The sequence below is a fragment of the Macaca thibetana genome, chromosome 2 (assembly GCF_024542745.1).
Source record: "Macaca thibetana thibetana isolate TM-01 chromosome 2, ASM2454274v1, whole genome shotgun sequence".
NCBI lineage: Eukaryota > Metazoa > Chordata > Mammalia > Primates > Cercopithecidae > Macaca > Macaca thibetana.
This window is the reverse complement of record NC_065579.1, coordinates 138,587,492-138,606,017: the sequence shown is the minus strand read 5'-3', so window position 1 is coordinate 138,606,017 and position 18,526 is coordinate 138,587,492. Positions and strand designations below refer to the sequence as shown.

At 44.5% G+C, this 18,526-nt stretch overlaps 1 protein-coding gene across 5 annotated transcripts in view; it reads left to right on the top strand.

The window, feature by feature from the left end:
* The window catches only part of SRGAP3 (SLIT-ROBO Rho GTPase activating protein 3), a 321,293-nt gene that overhangs the window by 270,566 nt on the left and 32,201 nt on the right, over window positions 1–18,526 (top strand). For 4 of the 5 annotated variants that reach the window (XM_050778617.1, XM_050778616.1, XM_050778614.1 and 1 more), the window contains 6 exons: window positions 3,906–3,936; window positions 5,035–5,095; window positions 5,893–5,970; window positions 15,506–15,640; window positions 17,397–17,502; window positions 17,704–17,931. In XM_050778617.1, coding sequence (XP_050634574.1) covers window positions 3,906–3,936; window positions 5,035–5,095; window positions 5,893–5,970; window positions 15,506–15,640; window positions 17,397–17,502; window positions 17,704–17,931 — 639 coding nt within the window. The remainder of the gene's footprint in view (window positions 1–3,905; window positions 3,937–5,034; window positions 5,096–5,892; window positions 5,971–15,505; window positions 15,641–17,396; window positions 17,503–17,703; window positions 17,932–18,526) is intronic. The other variant, XM_050778615.1, reaches the window with a different exon arrangement.

The following is an 18,526-nucleotide window of genomic DNA, read 5'->3' as shown; positions in this document are numbered from 1 at the left end:
GGAGAGTTTCTCTTTTCTTTTCTCTTTGGTGTAAAGGATATGAGATTAAGTCATATCAGATATAATGACTCAAGGGAAATTAAGAAGATGATGGAGAAGCGAAGAGCAGCAGCTGGGGAGATACTTGAGGAAGGGGAGAAGCACTCTTAACATTACTTAGAGGAAGCAGGGAAGTCCCTGCAACTGATTTGAGAGCCCACTACCTTCTAATGAAGACACTCTCTGCAGAGAAGATGATAGGTATCAATCAGGAGAAAAAGCAAAGGCCCTTGGGCTTTGCCAATAATTTGGGGGTTATGGAGGCTGCCTGTGCTCTGGCTCTCTACTCGTGATCCTCAGACAGGATCCAGCACAAGACTTGCAGGACAGCAAGAGACTGGACATGGGTTTGGCCTTAGACAGGGGAGGGGGTAAGCAGGACCATCCCGGGTCTCAGGACTGTCTCTCCCTGTGGGCTGAGTTCTGGGGAAGGGAGAGTAGGGAAAAGGGAAAGTGGAAGACCAGGGCCCAAGCTGGGACTGCCCAGGAGTGAGGGATGTCAAGGGCTGCTGTAGGATGCCTAAGAAGACCAAAGCGTAGAGGATTCCCAAAAGGAGGGGCCCATGGGTGTATCAGGAAGCAAGATCAGGAGGTGACCCAGAGGGAGTGGTTTATTGGGTCATGGGAGGGCGGGGCTGTGCCAAAGGAATCTTCTGTCTCCATCCTTCCTCCTCTCTCCTCCGAGACTTTCTTCTTTCACCCTTGCCCATAAAAGAGCCATGGTCCATGGCCGAGAGGGGACTAGTTACTCTCCCTTCCCTCAAGGAGCCAGTAGTGGAGCTTGGGAAATTTTAAACACAAAAGGCAGAAAGTGGAAGGTGATTTAGGATGAGCAACTGGTGAGTTATCCCTGCATAAACAAGTTTAGGATAGGTGCAGTGGCTCACACTTGTAATCCTAGAACTTTGGGAGGCTGAGGTAGGAGGACAGCTTGAGCCTGGGAGGTCAAGGCTGCAGTGAGCTACAGTTGTGCCACCACACTCCAGCCTCAGTGACAGAGCAAGACCCTGTCTCGAAAATAAACAACAACAAAAGAAGAATTGAGAGCAAAAAGAGCTATGAGCTCAAGCACAGTAGGCTTCTGTAGGGGCTTTGAAGGAAAGGTGGGCATGCAGAGGAGAATAAAAGGACAGAAGGAATTATTGAAAGGAAGAACAGAAGAAATGAAGGCTCAGAGACAGGGACATCCTCAGTGTGCTTAGGTCTTTGGAAATGGGTGATCACTCAGGATACTTGGAAGGAATTAACTCTTATCTGACAGTATTTGACAAGCAGATGTTCTGTTGAGTTAAGTATTTTTGTAATAGAGAGGTCCTATATGTAAGATGTGACTATAAAGTAATCTGACTTTATTCCTTCTGACCAACACATCATAACCTAGTCAACCACATGAGTGTTTGCCCCTTTGAGGCAGTCATCTTGGGAAGCCACCTTCTTTCCTGAATGTGTCGGCATTGCTGCAGCTGCTTTGGTCAGTCTTCTTTAGAGCCTGGAGCATGGCCTTTACCAGTGGGGCCAAGACTATGTATTCAGATGGACACCTTGTCTTTGGAATAGAAAGCTCCGTTTGAAGCTGAGCTTTGCGATGCCATTGGAGGTGCAAAATGGCAAGAGGAATATGCTACAGTGGGGCTGTTCCACTGGCTCTGAAAAGAACACCCCAGCAGCGACAGCCCAGAGCACTTGAGCAGTGGCAGCACTGTTGGAATAAGTGCATCACCTCCTAAGCGGAAAAGTTGGAGGAACAATACTCATTTGACTGGGAAAAAAGGTGTGTTTGTTAAATACTATTTCATTCATTCATTCATTCATTCATTCATTTATTCATTCATTCATTTATTTATTGAGGCAGTCTCGCTGTGTCGCCCAGGCTGGAGTACAGTGGTACAATCATGGCTTACTGCAGCCTTGACCTCTTGGGCTCAAGTGATCCTCCCACCTCAACCTCCCGAGTAGATGGGGCTACATGCATGCACCACCATGCTTGGCTAATTAAAACAATTTTTTTTTTTTTTTTGTAGAGACAGGATCTTACTATGTTGCCCAGGCTTGTCTTGAACTCCTGGGCCCAAGGGATCCTTCTGGCTTGGCCTCCCAAAGTTCTGGGATTACAGGCATGCGCCACTGCACCTGGCCTTACTATTGCATTGCTTTATAGTCACACTGTACTCATCACATACCATCAGTGCAGTTCAACAAACTCATACTGTGCACCTACTATGAGCTAAGTGGACGATGTTTTACAGCACAGTTTGCTATGAAAGGTTATTAAGTTTCAGAGAATGAAAAGGCAGTATAATGTATTCAATCCTTCAACTATTGAGAATGGATTTTAATTTTCTATTATAATCCACATGCCATCTGAAAGAACATTGAACTAAGAGTCCCCAGCTTTGAAAAACCACACCTGTGAAAAGGTTTTTAATAAAATAACATCACTGGGACTTCACAATTATAATGGCTTAGAGGGACAAAGAAGCATCCCTGGGGTTAATAATCATAAGTAAATGTTGCTGGAGTTTGATTTATACATTTCTCAGATCCTACCTGAATAAACAAAAGCCTTTCAAAATCCTTGATGTTTTTTCCTCCTCCTCTTAGACAAAAGGAGAACTCATTTTTGTAAGAGCCAGTTTTGAAGCCTAGGAGGTTCACCTCTGGGACAAGGGGAGAATCCTCATCTTGTTTCTGTAAAATAAGCATGATAATTACCTACTTCATGATCCTTTGTGAGGAGGATTAAATGAGCCAATATATGTTATGTTTCTAGAGCACTGGATGGCACATGGTAAGCACTATGTATTACCTACGATTATTAGCATTAATTTTAGCATATTGCTCATAGAACCTGTTCGACCAGGCTGTTTACTCAGTTCTGGGATTCTGGTAGATTTAGTCAGCATGTCAGGTAGCAGACAGTTCCAGTTGTTGAGATGCTGAGAACTGGACAGATGACACTAACTAGAAAGCACACATCCTCCAGGAGCCTGGATGGGACAAGTGTTCACCCCAGAGACAGACCTGCTGCACAGTGGAAAGAGCTGATGGCACTCCCCTGAAAATGGGCATTATCAGTGGCTTTTAGTGAAAGTAAAGGCTTCCGTTCTCCCCCAAGCTCATGAAGGCATTCTGACTCTACTTCCCTTCCTCCTCCAGGCCTTTCTCAGCTTTTGTATTCCTTAGTGCCAGTGTAAGGGTCAAGAGGGGAGGAAGGAGAGCAAAGTCAAGTGGATACCCAAGAAAAGCAACTGAGGGTGTATGGCAGGGAAACATGGGAAGCTGTTTGGAATTTGGCATCAGGTGGAATCCTATGGGTCTCTATCCAAAGGGTACCTTGTAGACATGATCTCGTTAGAATTGAACTTTTTACCAACAATGAGGTTTCTTGAGCTGAATTCCAGGACATTGTTCCAGTAGACATAAAGGTGTATTTCTGTCCTTTTTGTGGGCAGCTGGACATACCTTATGGGGTCGTAGGTAGGCTTTTGTCCATGCGTGCATAAACAGTCCCTTTTGTTGAAGAGAAGCTAGGTACAGGAACGGGAATGGGTCCAGTCCACACAGTTGCTGCTCTTTCACAAGGACTGAAAGAGGCCCCCGTGTCAACTGGTGTCTGGGAGGGCAGCTAAGGCAGCCACATGGGAAGGCTGGCTGGGCGGCTTCCAGAAGTCCCATGAGGCTCCCAGGCTCGGGGGTGACCCTCCCCACAGGCCGGCTGTTTGACAGGCTCCCCAGGACCTTGGCTGGCTGCCATTGCATTTCGGCGTTCACGGACTCTGAAGGATCTGCTTACTCTAACTGATCTTATTCCTGCATAATCTTTTCTTTTTCTCCTGCTCTGCTGCCTGTTTATTTTTTGTTATCAGAGGAAGAAGAAATGCTCGAACCAGGAACCAGGTATTTACTAGAAAGGCCCGTTAGCCCCATTCACCGTGATGGAAACTGTCTTTAGTGCTGACTTCCAGAACAGAGCCCACCTTGCCTGTTGCTGATGGGTCCATACTCTTGTCCTGTCTCTGGGCACAGTCAATCAAGGAAAGAATTCACAGGTGGGGTGTGGAGGAGCCAAGAACGTATCCAAATCCATGCTGTCTTCACAAGAGCATATTACATGTGCCTCATTGTTTACTCACCTTGTGAGAAGGCTAGGCCTTTGATTTGGCCCCTTTTAAAGAAAGTTTAAAAGAATTTGATGCTATTTAAGTGACCTGGAATAACAGAGAGGTCAACCAATAATGAAATCCAAAAGAAAATGTCTCCCCTCGCCATAATCATTTGTGGCTGTAGACCAGTCTAGGAAGATGTCATTGAAAATACATTCACATCGCAGGTGCCTGTGTTGAGAATTGCATCGTTTTCAGCCTTTTAGAGTAAGGTTGGCCCCTAGATCGCCAATGGCTGACATCGGCTGCCTCTAGAGCTTTTCCCTGTGACATATTTATTGTTAAATGCAGTATGCATCTGAGTGTTTAGTTGTGACTTCATGAGTAGAACTGGTCTTCCCTTCTTAGAGCTCAAAATTTCCACTGGGGGCCAGCCTTGCTTCTCCCGTGGTGTGCCCTTAATTCTGACATCAGGTAAATAGGATGAGGACTTGGTCCTTGAGCATTGAGAAAATAGTGTTGAGTTGGGACAAAGTGGAGGGGGAGGCAGAGAACTCTTCAAGGCCAAACTCCAGCAGCCTCCATGAGGTGGTTCCCTCTCCATTGCCCAAGTGGGCCTGCCAGGCCTCCTGAGCCCAGATTCCTTTCCAGTTGGATAAGAAGACAGAGCATTTCTTTAAAATGATCGTAGCTATGCCTTTTTGTGCACACAGCTGAAGACTCTCTGTTGTAACTGTCTGTGGAGACTTTAGGATTAGCAGTTCCTTGCTTGTTTTCCTACTAATCTGATGGTACTAATATTCTGGCTTGAGTCTGTAATCTGTGTTTGCAATGTCTTTTTCCTGTGGTGGTTGTCAAGTCCCATAAAACTCATGATTTTTCTTTTCTCAAGGATTCAGGACAAGCTATACCACTTGTAGTCGAGAGCTGCATCCGTTACATCAATTTATATGGTAAGCTGGATCTTGGGCCAGTGTTTTCAGCAATATGCAGAACAGGTGCTAGGCTGTTCTGATAGGAAATGAGATTCTAATTTGTCCTGGAAGATTTCCCGTCACAGCTCTGCTTTTGAGGGGGAAAGTACTGCACACAGCAGCTGCTCTTCTGAGTGCTGCTTTTGAGTGTGTTGGGGGATGGAGATCATGGTGAGAGGATCCAAGAACTAGGAAAACCGGAGAGTAGAAAGGGCATGGACAAGAGAACTCAAACCTGCAGCTCTGTGCTTTGAGCACCGAATGGAGTTTGCCAGTAAATCAGCTAATACTACTAGATTATAAGCTCCATGAAGGTGTTAGGTTAATGCCAATGTAATTGCGGCTTTTGCCATTACTTTTGAATGGGAAAAATCGCAATTACTTTTGTACCAACCTAGTAATGGTGTCTGGGATTTGTTAATTTAACCTCTCCCAAGTCCCAGCCAGAATGTACGCTAGAGTCTAGCTCTTCTTGAAGGCAGAACATGTCTGTGTACAGGGAAGGAAAGGTATTGATACAAAACTTCTTGTGGCCTTTTCCTTTAAGCTGAAACAGAAGATCACAGATTATGAAGCAGATGTGTCCCAGGATTTTGGCCAGCTGTACTTCACCGTGCAGGCCATTTTTGGAGACATTCATAGGGAACGACTCTGTTATAAAGAATCGGGGGAAGAAAGGGACAAGCAATGGGCAGAGTCACTGGTATTCCCAGTGGTCTAATGAACTCAAAGTCTCATGGATTTACTACTTCTTTTTCTGTATGTTTCTTTTTTAGGACTCCAGCAGCAGGGGATCTTCAGAGTGCCAGGATCTCAGGTGGAAGTCAATGACATCAAAAATTCCTTTGAGAGAGGTGGGTGCAGAGTGACCATCTTAAGCTTGTGTGTTAAGCTTGTGGCCAGGGGAAGCCAGGGTGAATGTTCACATGTGTCTCGGAGCCAGTGGTATGCAGAAGCTGGCCTGCAGTGGTTTGCAGGAGCTGATTGTGCACATCTCTTTCCAACTTCACAGTCAGTGACTTTGTCCTGGTACTTGGAATAAGCATGACTGGAATGTTTACACCACAGAAATTGGCAAAAACTAAGTTCTAATTGTTTCCTGCCAAAGAGCTAACTGTTTAACATTTACCTACCACCAGTACCAGCACCAGCACCAGCACCAGCACCGCTACCAGTACTACAATTACTGCTACTACTGCTTTTACTACTATTACTGCTTATGGGTGACTCTCTCCAGTGGGCTGCACAGTGGTTGCTGGGAAAGGGTGCCTTGTAAAGACCTCTGGAATATTTACGTGAATCTGTAAAGGATGCTACATTTTAGAATTGGAAGAACATAGAAAACACTGAGTGACTTTTAGAATATCCTAATTTTTAATTTTTTATGCGGTGTTTTTGGCAAGCCACACATTGGGAGGAAGAAATTATATACTCCCTCTACCCCTAGAGAGGTGACCTAGTTCCCATTTTGATTTAAGCAAGGATATGAAAGCTTATTAGAAGTGAGGTGGACCACTAGACCAGGACACATGTGATATATTTGGTGTAGCCTCTCTGGGCTTCAGAATCCCTGATAGGAACAGATGGCCAGTGACAGTGTCCAAGCCAAGTAAGGACTCACTGGGTCAGGAAATGCTCAATTCTTCTTACACCTCTGCCTTTGAATATTTAGTGCTTATCTCACTGCTACACTGAAATGGAAAATCCATGCATTTTCATTTGAGGAAATATTTTCAATCCTGCTCCCTGATTCTAGAACAAAACCTAGCATTAGCAAGTCCATAACCTCATCCCAGGGGAGGAAAGAAGAGTTGGAATATCGGTATCCCACATAATATATCTGCCTGCAGTTTTCCAGTATTTGAAAAGGTCATGTCTCCACAGTCCACCCCGTCTCAACTCTGACTTACTGCCTTCTCTGAGTGGTTCTGGCACTGAGGACCCCAAGCCCATACCCCTTTACTAGCAGTACATCACATCCCAAAAGGTATGGTTTACCCCTGTTGGCTGTGCTCTGAGCAGGCCTCTCTGTGTGCTTCCACCCATAGAATTCTTCCTACTTATTACCTAGCTCCCCTCCCACCCCAAAGGAGCTGTCTCTTGAACAAATTCTCTGTCTCCCAGTCATCTCCATTCCATCTTGCGGTGGAGGAAGCATTCTGCAGCCCCAAGCAGTACTGCTATGGCCCCCAGGCACAGACCCTCTGTGGATGTAGGCACTCTGGCTTGGAACCATCTGGAGACAATGAGATTTGTCTGCATGTCATGCTCAGTGGCCTTCTAGGGTCTAGGGGAGCTTTGTTTCTGGAGCTTACTCGAGAGTCTTGGGTGCTTAGAACCAGGGAGCCCCAGGACCCCCTTGCTCGAAGCTCCTACTCAGCCATGTATTCATTCACTCAACAAGCATGCACTGAACCCTATACCGTACAAGGTAATGGACTAGGACCTGAAAATGCAATATGAACAAAACACAGTCACTACTAGTAGGGGAGCCAGTTTAGCCAACAGCCAGTATAATCAGTGCAATGATGGAGTAGGCAATGGGGAGCGTAGGAGCCCCTAGCCCAGCCTGGATGGAGTGGAGAGGAATAGCAAAGCCAGGGAAGGCTTCCTTGGGAAAAATGCCTAAACTGAGGCTTAAAGAGTAAGAGCCAGGGGAAGCAGGGGCAAAGAAAGGGCGTTCCAAACCAAGGAAACAGCATGTGCAAAATCCGTGTCCATGATGCAAGTATCATTTGCCATTACTCTGAGCCTCTCTTGGCAGCACTGGACAGTCCAATCCATAATGTTGCTGCTTAGTTTTCCCCAACTTCTTACACCCCTGCTGCCCTGTGTTCATTTACAATGAACAGAACTATAGTCTGGAATCTTTGCTGGTTCCTTCCTCCTGGGCTCATCCCATTATACAGAATGCCTTGTCACCCTGCCTTGAATCTCATGGGCAAACTCACTGCATGATGCCTCCAGCCTGGCAACCACTTTGCCTGGCATTTCCCTGCCTCTCCATATTCTATAGGTAACCTTGTTGCCACAGGCAATCCTACCCTTTCCCTACCCCGGTAGCACTGCTTTTTTCCTTCTTGAATGTGATTTTCTAAGGTCAGCACCTCCTGTCACTTGCTTTGGTGCTTTGCAGGGGTGATGTGCAATTTAAAAGAATTCTCTGCTCCTAACAAGCCTTGGATCGCCTCGGGCAGAGCCCAGCTGGGTGGAGAACACCTGAACTAAATCTCAGCTGCAAAAAATATTTTCTCCTTTTTCTTTCCCTCACGAATGCAGTTGGCCTCACTCCCTCTCCCCATCGTTCCAAAACGAATCTCATTCTCTCGCCAGCCTGGTCCTTCTGCTCCACCTGAGTCGACAATGAAGCATGCTATCTTCTAAAAGAATCGTTCTAGTATGTCTGTTTTATAAAAATCCTTTCCTGGATTTTCTGGGATGGCCAGTGCCAGATTTCTCACTATTCTTTTCTGTTCCTTGACATTCACCAAGTGTATGCCCTGGGTTTGGCTCCTAACCTGGCTGACACTCAGGGCCGCCTCCTCCCACCCCTCCCCAGACTAGGGTCTTCCCTCTTCCTGGCCCTCAGCCTGCTTATCTCCATGTTTCCCTGGCGACGGGGTGGCCCAAAGCTGGGCCCAGCTCAATATTTCTCTTCTCGCCCACTCTTCACATCCCACATGGTTTAACTCGTGACTAAATTTCCTCTCCAAACCAGTATGCCATGTTTTTCCTTTCTTCCTGTATTTTATATATTTATTTGAGATGGAGTCTCCCTCTGTCACCAGGCTGGAGTGCAATGGCGGGATCTTGGCTGACTGCAACCTCCGCTTCCCAGGTTCAAGTGATTCTCTTGCCTCAGCCTCCTGAGTAGCTGGGACTACAGGCGTGTGCCACCTCACCTGGCTAATTTTTTATATTTTTAGTAGAGACACGGTTTCACCATGTTGGCTAGGATGGTCTCCATCTCCTGACCTTGTGATCCGCCGGTCTCAGCCTCCCAAAGTGCTGAGATTACAGGCATGAGCCACTGTGCCTGGCCAATTTATTTATTTTTTGAGACAGGGTCTCTGCCTCCCCCAGTTCAGGTGATCCTGCCACCTCAGCACCCTTCCATCCCACCAAGTAGCTGGGATTACAGGTGTGTGCCACCAGGCCCGGCTAATTTTTGTATTTTTTGTAGAGATGGGCTTTCGCCATTGAACGCCTGGGCTCAAAGTGATGCACCAGACTCAACCTCCAGAAAAGCTGGGATTCCAGGCGTGAGCCACTGCCCCCAGCCTTTTCATTTTCTTTTTAAAATTTAAATCCTCGAATCCCTGCAGGGTGCCCATTCTTCACCAGTTGTTAAAAGGGATATGGGTCTCGTTCTTCCTTGGCTCTGTTTTCCCTTCCCTGGGTAGAGGTCTTCCCGAAGTTCCTTGCGTAAGGCTGTCGAAAGGAGCGAGGTTTTCTTTAACTTAAGCTCCTGAAAACTGGTAACATGTTGGAAATCCACTCCTGGCTTATTAGTCCTCAATCTACTTTTTTTTTTCCTTCTCATATGATTCAACCAGAATTTTAGTTGAAATTCTTTTTGTTGTTGTCGTCAGTAAATCTTAAATTCACTGCTCAAGTTTTGAGCTTTCCCTATAAATCTTCTGGCAAAATGAAGGAGAGAAAAAAAAACACACACACACACATCATGAAAAGGCAAGAATTAGCTGCTGAGCCGTGGAGTGAGCTGTGGTCTGCTCTTGTCTCCCAGAAGGTCCCCCACAAACCTCTCTAAGTGACCTCTTTGTATGCATAGATGGGAGTGCTGAGCTCTCTCCTTATGTGGAGGGGGTGCCTTGCCAAGGAGGCAATGGCTCTCTCCCCCTGTGCAGATCTATGCAGGGTTTGGATGTGGGGCTAAAGCCATGCCATGTAGGCTCTGGCACACTCTTGACTCTGGATCTGCCCCTTCTGAGATCTGGGTCCTGCCTCCAGAAGAGGGATGGAACCAGGAGATGCTGGGCAGGGTTGTCATGTCGAGGGGCTTAAGGACCTGTGGCCAGAGAGAACTGCCCTCGTGAGAGAGACTGACTCCAAGCTTCCAGCAGCAGGTCTGACAGAGCCTTTAAGCACACACTGTGTGCTCAGTCTCTGCCCTGGTCGCAGCCCTGTCTTAAAGCCTTTGGCAACGCCCAGGTGATCTGGGTAAAAGTAAGCTCCAGGCAGAGCAATTCAGTAACAATGCCACCTCCCCAGGACATTAGCTAGCCAAGTGTGAACATGTCTTTCCTTCAGATTTGCCTGGAATGTTAGCTCTAATTCTCCTCTTGGAGAAAGCCGTCATTCACAGGAACCATCCGGCTCATCTCCAGCTCTGGAATTCCATTCTCAGAGCCAAAACTGACTAGCTTGCAGAGAGCCAAAGTCCTGGGCTAGTTGAAAAGAATGTTTGGGCAGCTCAATTTATGGACTGAGGGCCTTGCAGGAGGAATGGCAAGAACTAATGGCGTATGTATGTGTATGTGTGCATATGTAAAGTCAATATACTAATCATGCTTAACAACGGGAGCTAGTACTAGGTAACATTGAGGAAAATATCCATGTGTTTTTGAATTATGAGACCACAGGAATGATGTGTGGAGCTAATAGGGAAACAGTTCAATATGGTACGGTTTTTGAATTCCTTAGGCTGCTACAGGAATAGAGAGGGAGGCTGAGGAGGTGAGGCTTGGACATCCCCCACCCCAGTTCAACTAAGACAGCTTTGTTCTATAAGTTGGGATTTCATAGGAACTTCTTTACTGAGAAAAAAAAGTTGAGATTTTACTGTAAAGGATGAAAGGAAGGAAAGTAGGTAAATATATACCTACCTACATAAGCAGGCATACATACAGATAGACAGATCCAAAAATCACAGGTAGAAGAAAGCGTATCTCTCAGGGATTATGAGACCTTGGAGCTGCCAGTGTCTGTTGTTGACTTTGTGATTGTGGGCACATTGCTTCATCTACCAGGGCCTCAGCTCTCCCATAGGAGAGAACAGTGGTATTGGAACCATGTCTCCCTTAGTGACATGCAATGCTGTTGTAAGGGTTAGGAGAGTTCGTATGTACAAATGTTCTTCTCACTTGAGAAGTGCTGTGTGAATACAGGCAATTTTTTGGTGTGTTTATTTTCTCTCTTCCTTCCCTACAAGGAAGTCTTATGGAGGCAGCATTCTCACCTCCTCCAGTGGGAACATTTGAGAAATTGACCTATCCAACACCAGTATCTGGGCCACCATGCATGGTTGTTCACACTGGACACTGCACAAGGCTGCCCAGCCAAGAGAACAGATGGGAACTGAACTCTGGCTCATGCTCTGTACACTGCAAGCCCTGGTGCAGGAAGGCAGGGGGACCATTCTCTAATTCATACTGAAGCATGTTGGGGCTAGGGAGGCCCTGGCAGTGACATGTATTCACTTCCCACGGAAGCAGAGTAAAGAGATCCAAGGATGAGTTTCCAGTTCTGCTTTTCATTGCTTGCCAGCCCTGGAGGTGCTCTTAGCTGTTCAGGAGGAGGAGCATTCATTGTGCGGATGTCTCTGAACATCTCAGGAAAGCAGCAGAAGGCTCCCTGCTGCCTTTTACCACCCCCATGGAAATTCACAGTGGTGAACCTGCCTAGCAGCTCTGATTAAATTGAAAAGGGCTCCCTGAAATACCATTTGCCCTTGTCCAACTGGCAAAAATTCCAAACACTGACAATATGCCAGGGGCAGGGCTGTGGAAAACAACATTCTTGAGATGGTGTTGTTGGTAGGAATATAAAATGGCATAGCCCCATTGAAGAATTTGACTCTGTCTGATAAAACTGCGTATATGTCTACCCTATGACCCAGCCATTCCACTTCTGGGAACTGATCCCAGAGATCTGCCTCCATGCATACAAAAACACAGGAATATTCACTGTGGCAGTATTTATAATAACCAAATAGTGGAAAGAAGTCAAATGTTGACCCATAAGAGATTGATTGCATAAATTATGGTCTATCCATGAAGTAGAGTACTTTGCAGCCTTTAAAAAAAATAAATAGAGGAAGATCTCTGCGAACTAATGTGGAGGGATTTCCAGGATTTCTTGTTAGGTGAAGAAAGAAGTTTATTTAGAAGTATACTACATTCTATGTAAGAAATAAGAGGATATTAAAAATTGGCCTATGTATTTGCTTACACAGCAGGACTAACCAGAAACTAATGAAAATGGTTAAATATAAGGTGTGGAGGACAGAAGGATAAGGATAGGGCTTCTCTGAGTGCAACTTTTGACTTCTGGACCCTATAAATGCTTTGTGCATTCAAAACTGTAAATTTAAAAAAAGGATTTCTAAAAGAAATTTAATACCTAAAATACAAAGAAAACCAAGTATGCCACTTATCAAATTGATAACTACAGAGAGTAACTTTTGAACATGTACTCCGATCATACATTTTTAACAGCTTTATTGAATTACATACCGTAAGGCTCACCCATTTTTAAAAGTATACATTTCGTGCAAATCAAAACCATAAAGATCATCTCACCCCAGTTAAAATGGCCATTATTATGAAAGCAAACAATAACAGATGCTGATAAGGATGCAGGCAAAAGGGAACTCTTATATACTGTGGGTGGGAATGTAAATTAATACAGCCACTATGGAAAACAGCATGGAGATTTCGCAAAAAACTAAAAATAGAACTACCATACCATTCAGCAATCCCACTACTGGGTATTTATCTAAAGGAGAATAAATCAATGTATCAAAAGGATATCTGCACTCCTATGTTTACTGCAGCACTATTCACAATAGCAAAGATACAGAAGCAACCTACGGGTCCACCAATACACAAATGGAAAAAGAAAATGTGGTGTATAATATATAGTGGAATACTATCCAGCCATAAAGAAGAATGAAATCATGTCATTTGCAGCAACACATATGGAACTGGAGGACATTATATCAAGTGAAATAAGCCAGGCTCAGAAAGAAGATTACTGCATGTTCTCACTCCTGTGTGGGAGCTAGAACACTTTATCTCATAGACACAGAGGATAGAATGATAGGTGCCAGATACCAGGAAGGGTGGGTGAGTGGGAGTGGAGAATGAAGAGAGGTTGGTTAGTGGGTACAGACATACAATTATATAGAAGAAATAAGTTCTCAGGTTTGATAGTAGAATAGGGTGATGATACTTAGCAACACTATTTTGTGTATTTCAAAGTAACTAGAAGAGAGGACTTGAAATGATACCAAAATATAGAAATGACAGATATTCAAGATGATGGATACCTCAAATACCCTGACTTGATCATTACACATTCTATGCATCTAACAGTTGCATGTACCCCATAAATATTTAAAATGTTATATATCAATAAAAGAAAAAATACATTTCAATGGTTTCTGTTATATTTACAGAGTTATGCAATCATTATAATGTTACTTCAGAACTTTTTCATCCTCCCCAAAAGGAACCTTGTACCCATTTGCAAGTCCCTCCCAATATCCTCCATACCCTGGCCACCAGCCCTAGGCAACCACTGATCTACTTTCTGTCTTCTGACCATATATCTCTTTAGTGGGATACACTTTGAAGATAAAAATACTAACCAATAACATAAACAAAAGCCCTGGAAAGAAATCTCAAATTGTGTGTAGCAGGTTTATTGTTAGTAGTAATATTGCTATTAAAACTGTTACACTATTGATTGTGTATTATAGGATAAGGCAGATGAATATATTTATTACTAATATTATTCAGAACCAAGATTTTTATGGTAAGAAAAAAATGTACAAATACAAAATAAGTGAAGGTAATGAAAACCTTATTTTATGAATAAGAAACATCAATATGAACTCATGAAAAAAAAAATTCTAGTTCTATCCACTGAAAGGACCTGGAAGCTCTTTACGACTCTTCTGTAGCAATGAGCACACCTAATACCTAGATCTTGGTATCTCGATATAAGACACCATATTTGTTTGCTATGAAAAGCAAACAGAGCCTGCTGGAGAAATGTTTGATTCAAGATCTGGATCAAGGAAAGTAAAAAGTAATTGGGGATTTTTTTTTTTTTTTTTTTTTTTTTGTCCAGAAAGCAAGGAACTGCTCATTGGAGGTCACATTAAAAGGACACAAGAAAGTGTACTCTGTGGCCAAATTTGGGACAATTTAAGTATTCTAAAAAATAGTGATGGTAATAGATAATCACAATTCAGTTAAAAATTACAAAAACAAGTTCGTAGAAATGTTAATAAAGGGGTAAGGGTGGGGGACATGAAGACAGCTCTTCTTTACAAAAGAATGCCTGCTGATACATGGAGAAGAAATGACAGAATTAGAAAATCACCATTTTGCAATCCCCAGTGGAACAATTGATTTGGGCAAAAGTCATCACTGGATGCTAAAACCACTGGGTGAAACATATTGGGCACTACATGCACACAGTCGTCTCAAAGCATCATCATGACACTTTGAGTACCATTTCACAGATCATACTTATTACAAAGTGGGAGAAGATACCTTCATAATGTAGAGATCTGGAGGCCAACACCTTGACCCAGTGATCAAGGTTGGCATCACCAGCAGCAGGACAGCCTGAGGTATGTGCCTTCTAATGGGATGCATTAAGGTGTCCATAACATCACCCATGTAGTGTTCTTGCCAAAAATATTTAATTGGAATCTAATCATGAGAAAACAGACAAATCCAGAGTGTGAGGCATTCTATAAGACAACTGGCCAGGGCTCTTCAGAAAGAGCCGATACTGTAAAAAACAAACTAGCAAACAAAAATATCACGGCGTATTTTACATTTAAAGGACTCAAGAAAAATAACCACCAGATGAATTGTGTGAATGTTGATTAGATCTTGTCTTTTGAAAAAAGTTCTGTAAAAGACACCATGGGACAACTGGGGATGTCTGAATGTGGGCTGTATATGAGATGTTCTTTTTGAATGGTTAATTTTCTTAGGTGTAATAATGTGGTTATGTAGGAGAATATCCTTATTCTTAGGAGAAGTTTGTTGAAGTAGTTAGCAGTGGTGTGTTTTGATGTCTACAAAATAATCTCAAATAGTGGAGCAACAATAAATATAAATACAGAAAGAACAAGAAATCAAATATGGCAAGATGAGTGTAAGCAAAAGGTGATGGGTGTTCATTATTTTATTTTTACAACTCTTCTATAGATTTAAACAGTTTCAAATAAGAAGTTGCAGGGAGAACTTTAAACTTGCTGAAGTAGGGGGCCTCATATGTGGGGGAGACTTCTCCCATCTGCCTTTCCTGTGGTTCAGCCTGGGCCAGGTCATCTCTTCTGCCATCTGTACGTTCTCTGACTCCTTCCCAAGCTGAAACATCATCTCGTCTCTTGTTTCCACTCAGGTGAAGACCCCCTTGTGGACGATCAAAACGAACGAGATATCAATTCAGTCGCTGGTGTTTTAAAACTGTATTTCCGAGGACTGGAAAACCCACTCTTTCCTAAGGAAAGGTTTCAAGATTTGATATCTACTATTAGTAAGTATTTCCCAGGTGAAATGATCAGTTCTTTGACAAATCATTGTTGGAGTAGAGCTACAGGCTCATTGCTGTGCTAGGCATAGAGGAGGGATATTATGAAAGAGGAAGTGTGACCTGCATCCTCTTAGAACTGAAAGCAGAAATAAGAAGATGGTTTATAATGAAAGGGCTAATGGGCATGTCACACCCCCTGGGTAGAGAAGGAGCTCAGGGGAGAACCAGAGGAAGACTTGGTTTCGCAGATCAGAGCCAAGAGAGAGAGTGCTGGGAGCAGAGTGTTCCAGGAGGAATGGGCACAGGGGATCCTGAGAAGGGCTAGGGACATAGACCCAGTGGGACCAGCAGGAGGGTGTCCCAGCCTGTGCATGGCGCAAGAGGTTGGAAGGGGAAAATGGAGCAAGAGGGGGAAGACCTTGAATGCCTTGCAAACATTCCAGAGCTTTTCCCCTTGGGTGATGGGGAGCCGTGGAAGGTCTAGAGGTCAGGTCAGCAGCATGACCAGCAAGGGAAATGGTGACAGTAAGTTGACTGGGGATTTTCTCTGACATTGCTAGTTAGTTGAGAGAAACTGTTATGTTTCTGTGGATAAAATCAGGAGGAACCCAGTCTAGGGGGCTGATATCATGGTACCTTGACTCTGAGATACCCAAATCCAAAGTAACCTTTTGGAAATTTTTTTAAAAATTAAGCTTTCAACTTTAGAATATTAGAATTTTACTCATTTAGAATAAACTTTTAAATTTGATTCACAGAAAAGTTGCCCCACACCCAGTTTCATTTGGGGTGTTTCTCACAGTACTCTGAGAGATATTTGCAGTCAGTAAAGTGTTCCTGGAGATGGCAAGAGAAGAGGGAGGTTTGAGCTCTCTTTTATTGTGTGTGTAAAAGACCCTTCTGTTCCCCCTTCCCTCCACACTATTCCCTGCTCATCCTTCCTGACCTTCATACTGCAAGCTCTATTCTAGACTGCAGAGGTCTGACCCTGTCTGAGCCCTGTATCACTTGCCCAGCCAGTGTTTCCAGAACCCCCAAAAATCCTGTTCCTGTGCAGGGCCCTGAGCAAATTTCAGGTCTAGGATGACCTGGAAACAGGGGTCAGAGATGAGATCCCAAGCATCTGCCAGACTTTGGCTGATAGGTAGTTTGAGAAGTGGTGATTTATTCCATGTTCATTTCCTGAGCAGCTACTATGTGTCAGACCTGTGCTGCAGCTGGTGTTTGTAAAGAGTTTAATAAAACATGGTCCCTGCCTGTGTCTGTCAGGACTCACAGGTAACAGAAACCCAGCTTAAACCTGCTTACTTCATAAAAGGGAATGGACTGTTTGGGTACCTGGAAAGCTTAGGTCCAGCTGGACTCAGACCTTCACACGGCATCAGCAGATATATGCCCCCTCCATCTCTATGCCAGCTTCACTCTTAGGTGGGATCCTCCTCTCGGGGGCCCCCACTGTGCTCCAGGCTTCCCTCTACCCAGGTCCAAGAGGGCACCTCCCTGTGGGTTTCTCACAACCAAAGTCCCAAGAGTCGACTCTGATTGGTTCTTGATTAGGCCACACCTCCAGCCCCTCCCTGTAGCCAGGGAGATGGATGCTCTGATTGGCCAGGCCAGGATCACCTATGATCCCCGGAATCAAGAGTAGAGCTGTCTTCCCCCATCCACGTGGACTGATACAGGAGATGTGGCAAGCGAACATTTGCTGTTTTGCTCTCTGAGGATGAAAGGCACGCTGAAAAGCCCCTTTATATTACAGAACTGGAGAACCCAGCTGAGAGGGTGCACCAGATCCAACAAATTCTCGTCACCCTTCCCCGCGTGGTCATCGTGGTCATGAGATACCTCTTCGCTTTCCTTAACCAGTGAGTGTCTGGCCAAGGGGCCCCTTTTTGACTCAGGCCTGGCCTCCTTTGGGAGGGGGTATCTTGAGGCTTCTGCAGATGCTATTTTTAAAGGAGAACATGGAACCCTCCTGGATTTGTATAGAGTCCCCCAAAAGAAAAAAAACATAGGGGGAGGACTTGCCTTTCCCAGATGACTTGTGGGTAACTCCTCTCTCCTAGCCTCTCCCAGTATAGCGACGAGAACATGATGGATCCCTACAACCTGGCCATCTGCTTCGGGCCTACCCTCATGCATATCCCTGATGGGCAGGACCCTGTGTCCTGCCAGGCACACATCAATGAAGTCATCAAAACCATCATCATCCATCATGAAGCCATCTTCCCCAGCCCCCGGGAGCTAGAGGGACCTGTGTATGAAAAATGCATGGCTGGAGGGGAAGAATATTGGTAAGATGCCATTCCTCTTAATATTATTATTATCATCATCATTGTTATTTCCATTGAACAGGAACAATAAGAAACGCTTCAGTTTTCTTACTGCTTGATAGTCAGTGCTTCCATATACATTTTCTTATCTGAGCTTCACAGCAGTCTTACATGAGAGATAGGTACATCAGTTAGGATTCTCTTGGTTACAAGGGACAGACATACAACTCAAATTGCCTTAAGCCAAACGGAACTTTATTGGTTTACTTAAGTAAAAAGTCTGGGGGTATATCTTCAGGTATAGCTTGATCCAGGGGCTCAACTATTACCGCAAGGACTTGGTTCTGCAGTCTCCATCTCTTGGCCCTGCTTTATTCTGTGTTGGCTTCATTCCTGGACAGCCATTTCCTTGGTGGTTCAAGCAGGCAACCAGCAACTCAAGATCTGTAACTCACTCTCTTAGTATCTTCAATAGAAAATACCCTTTCCTTCCCAAATGTTCCAAGACACGCTCAATAACTGTTTCATTGCTGAGGTTTGGGCCTGGTGAAGTAATCACCTTGGTAAGAAGATGCAATGCTTTAACTGGCCATGTGAGTCACAAGCCCAACTCAGG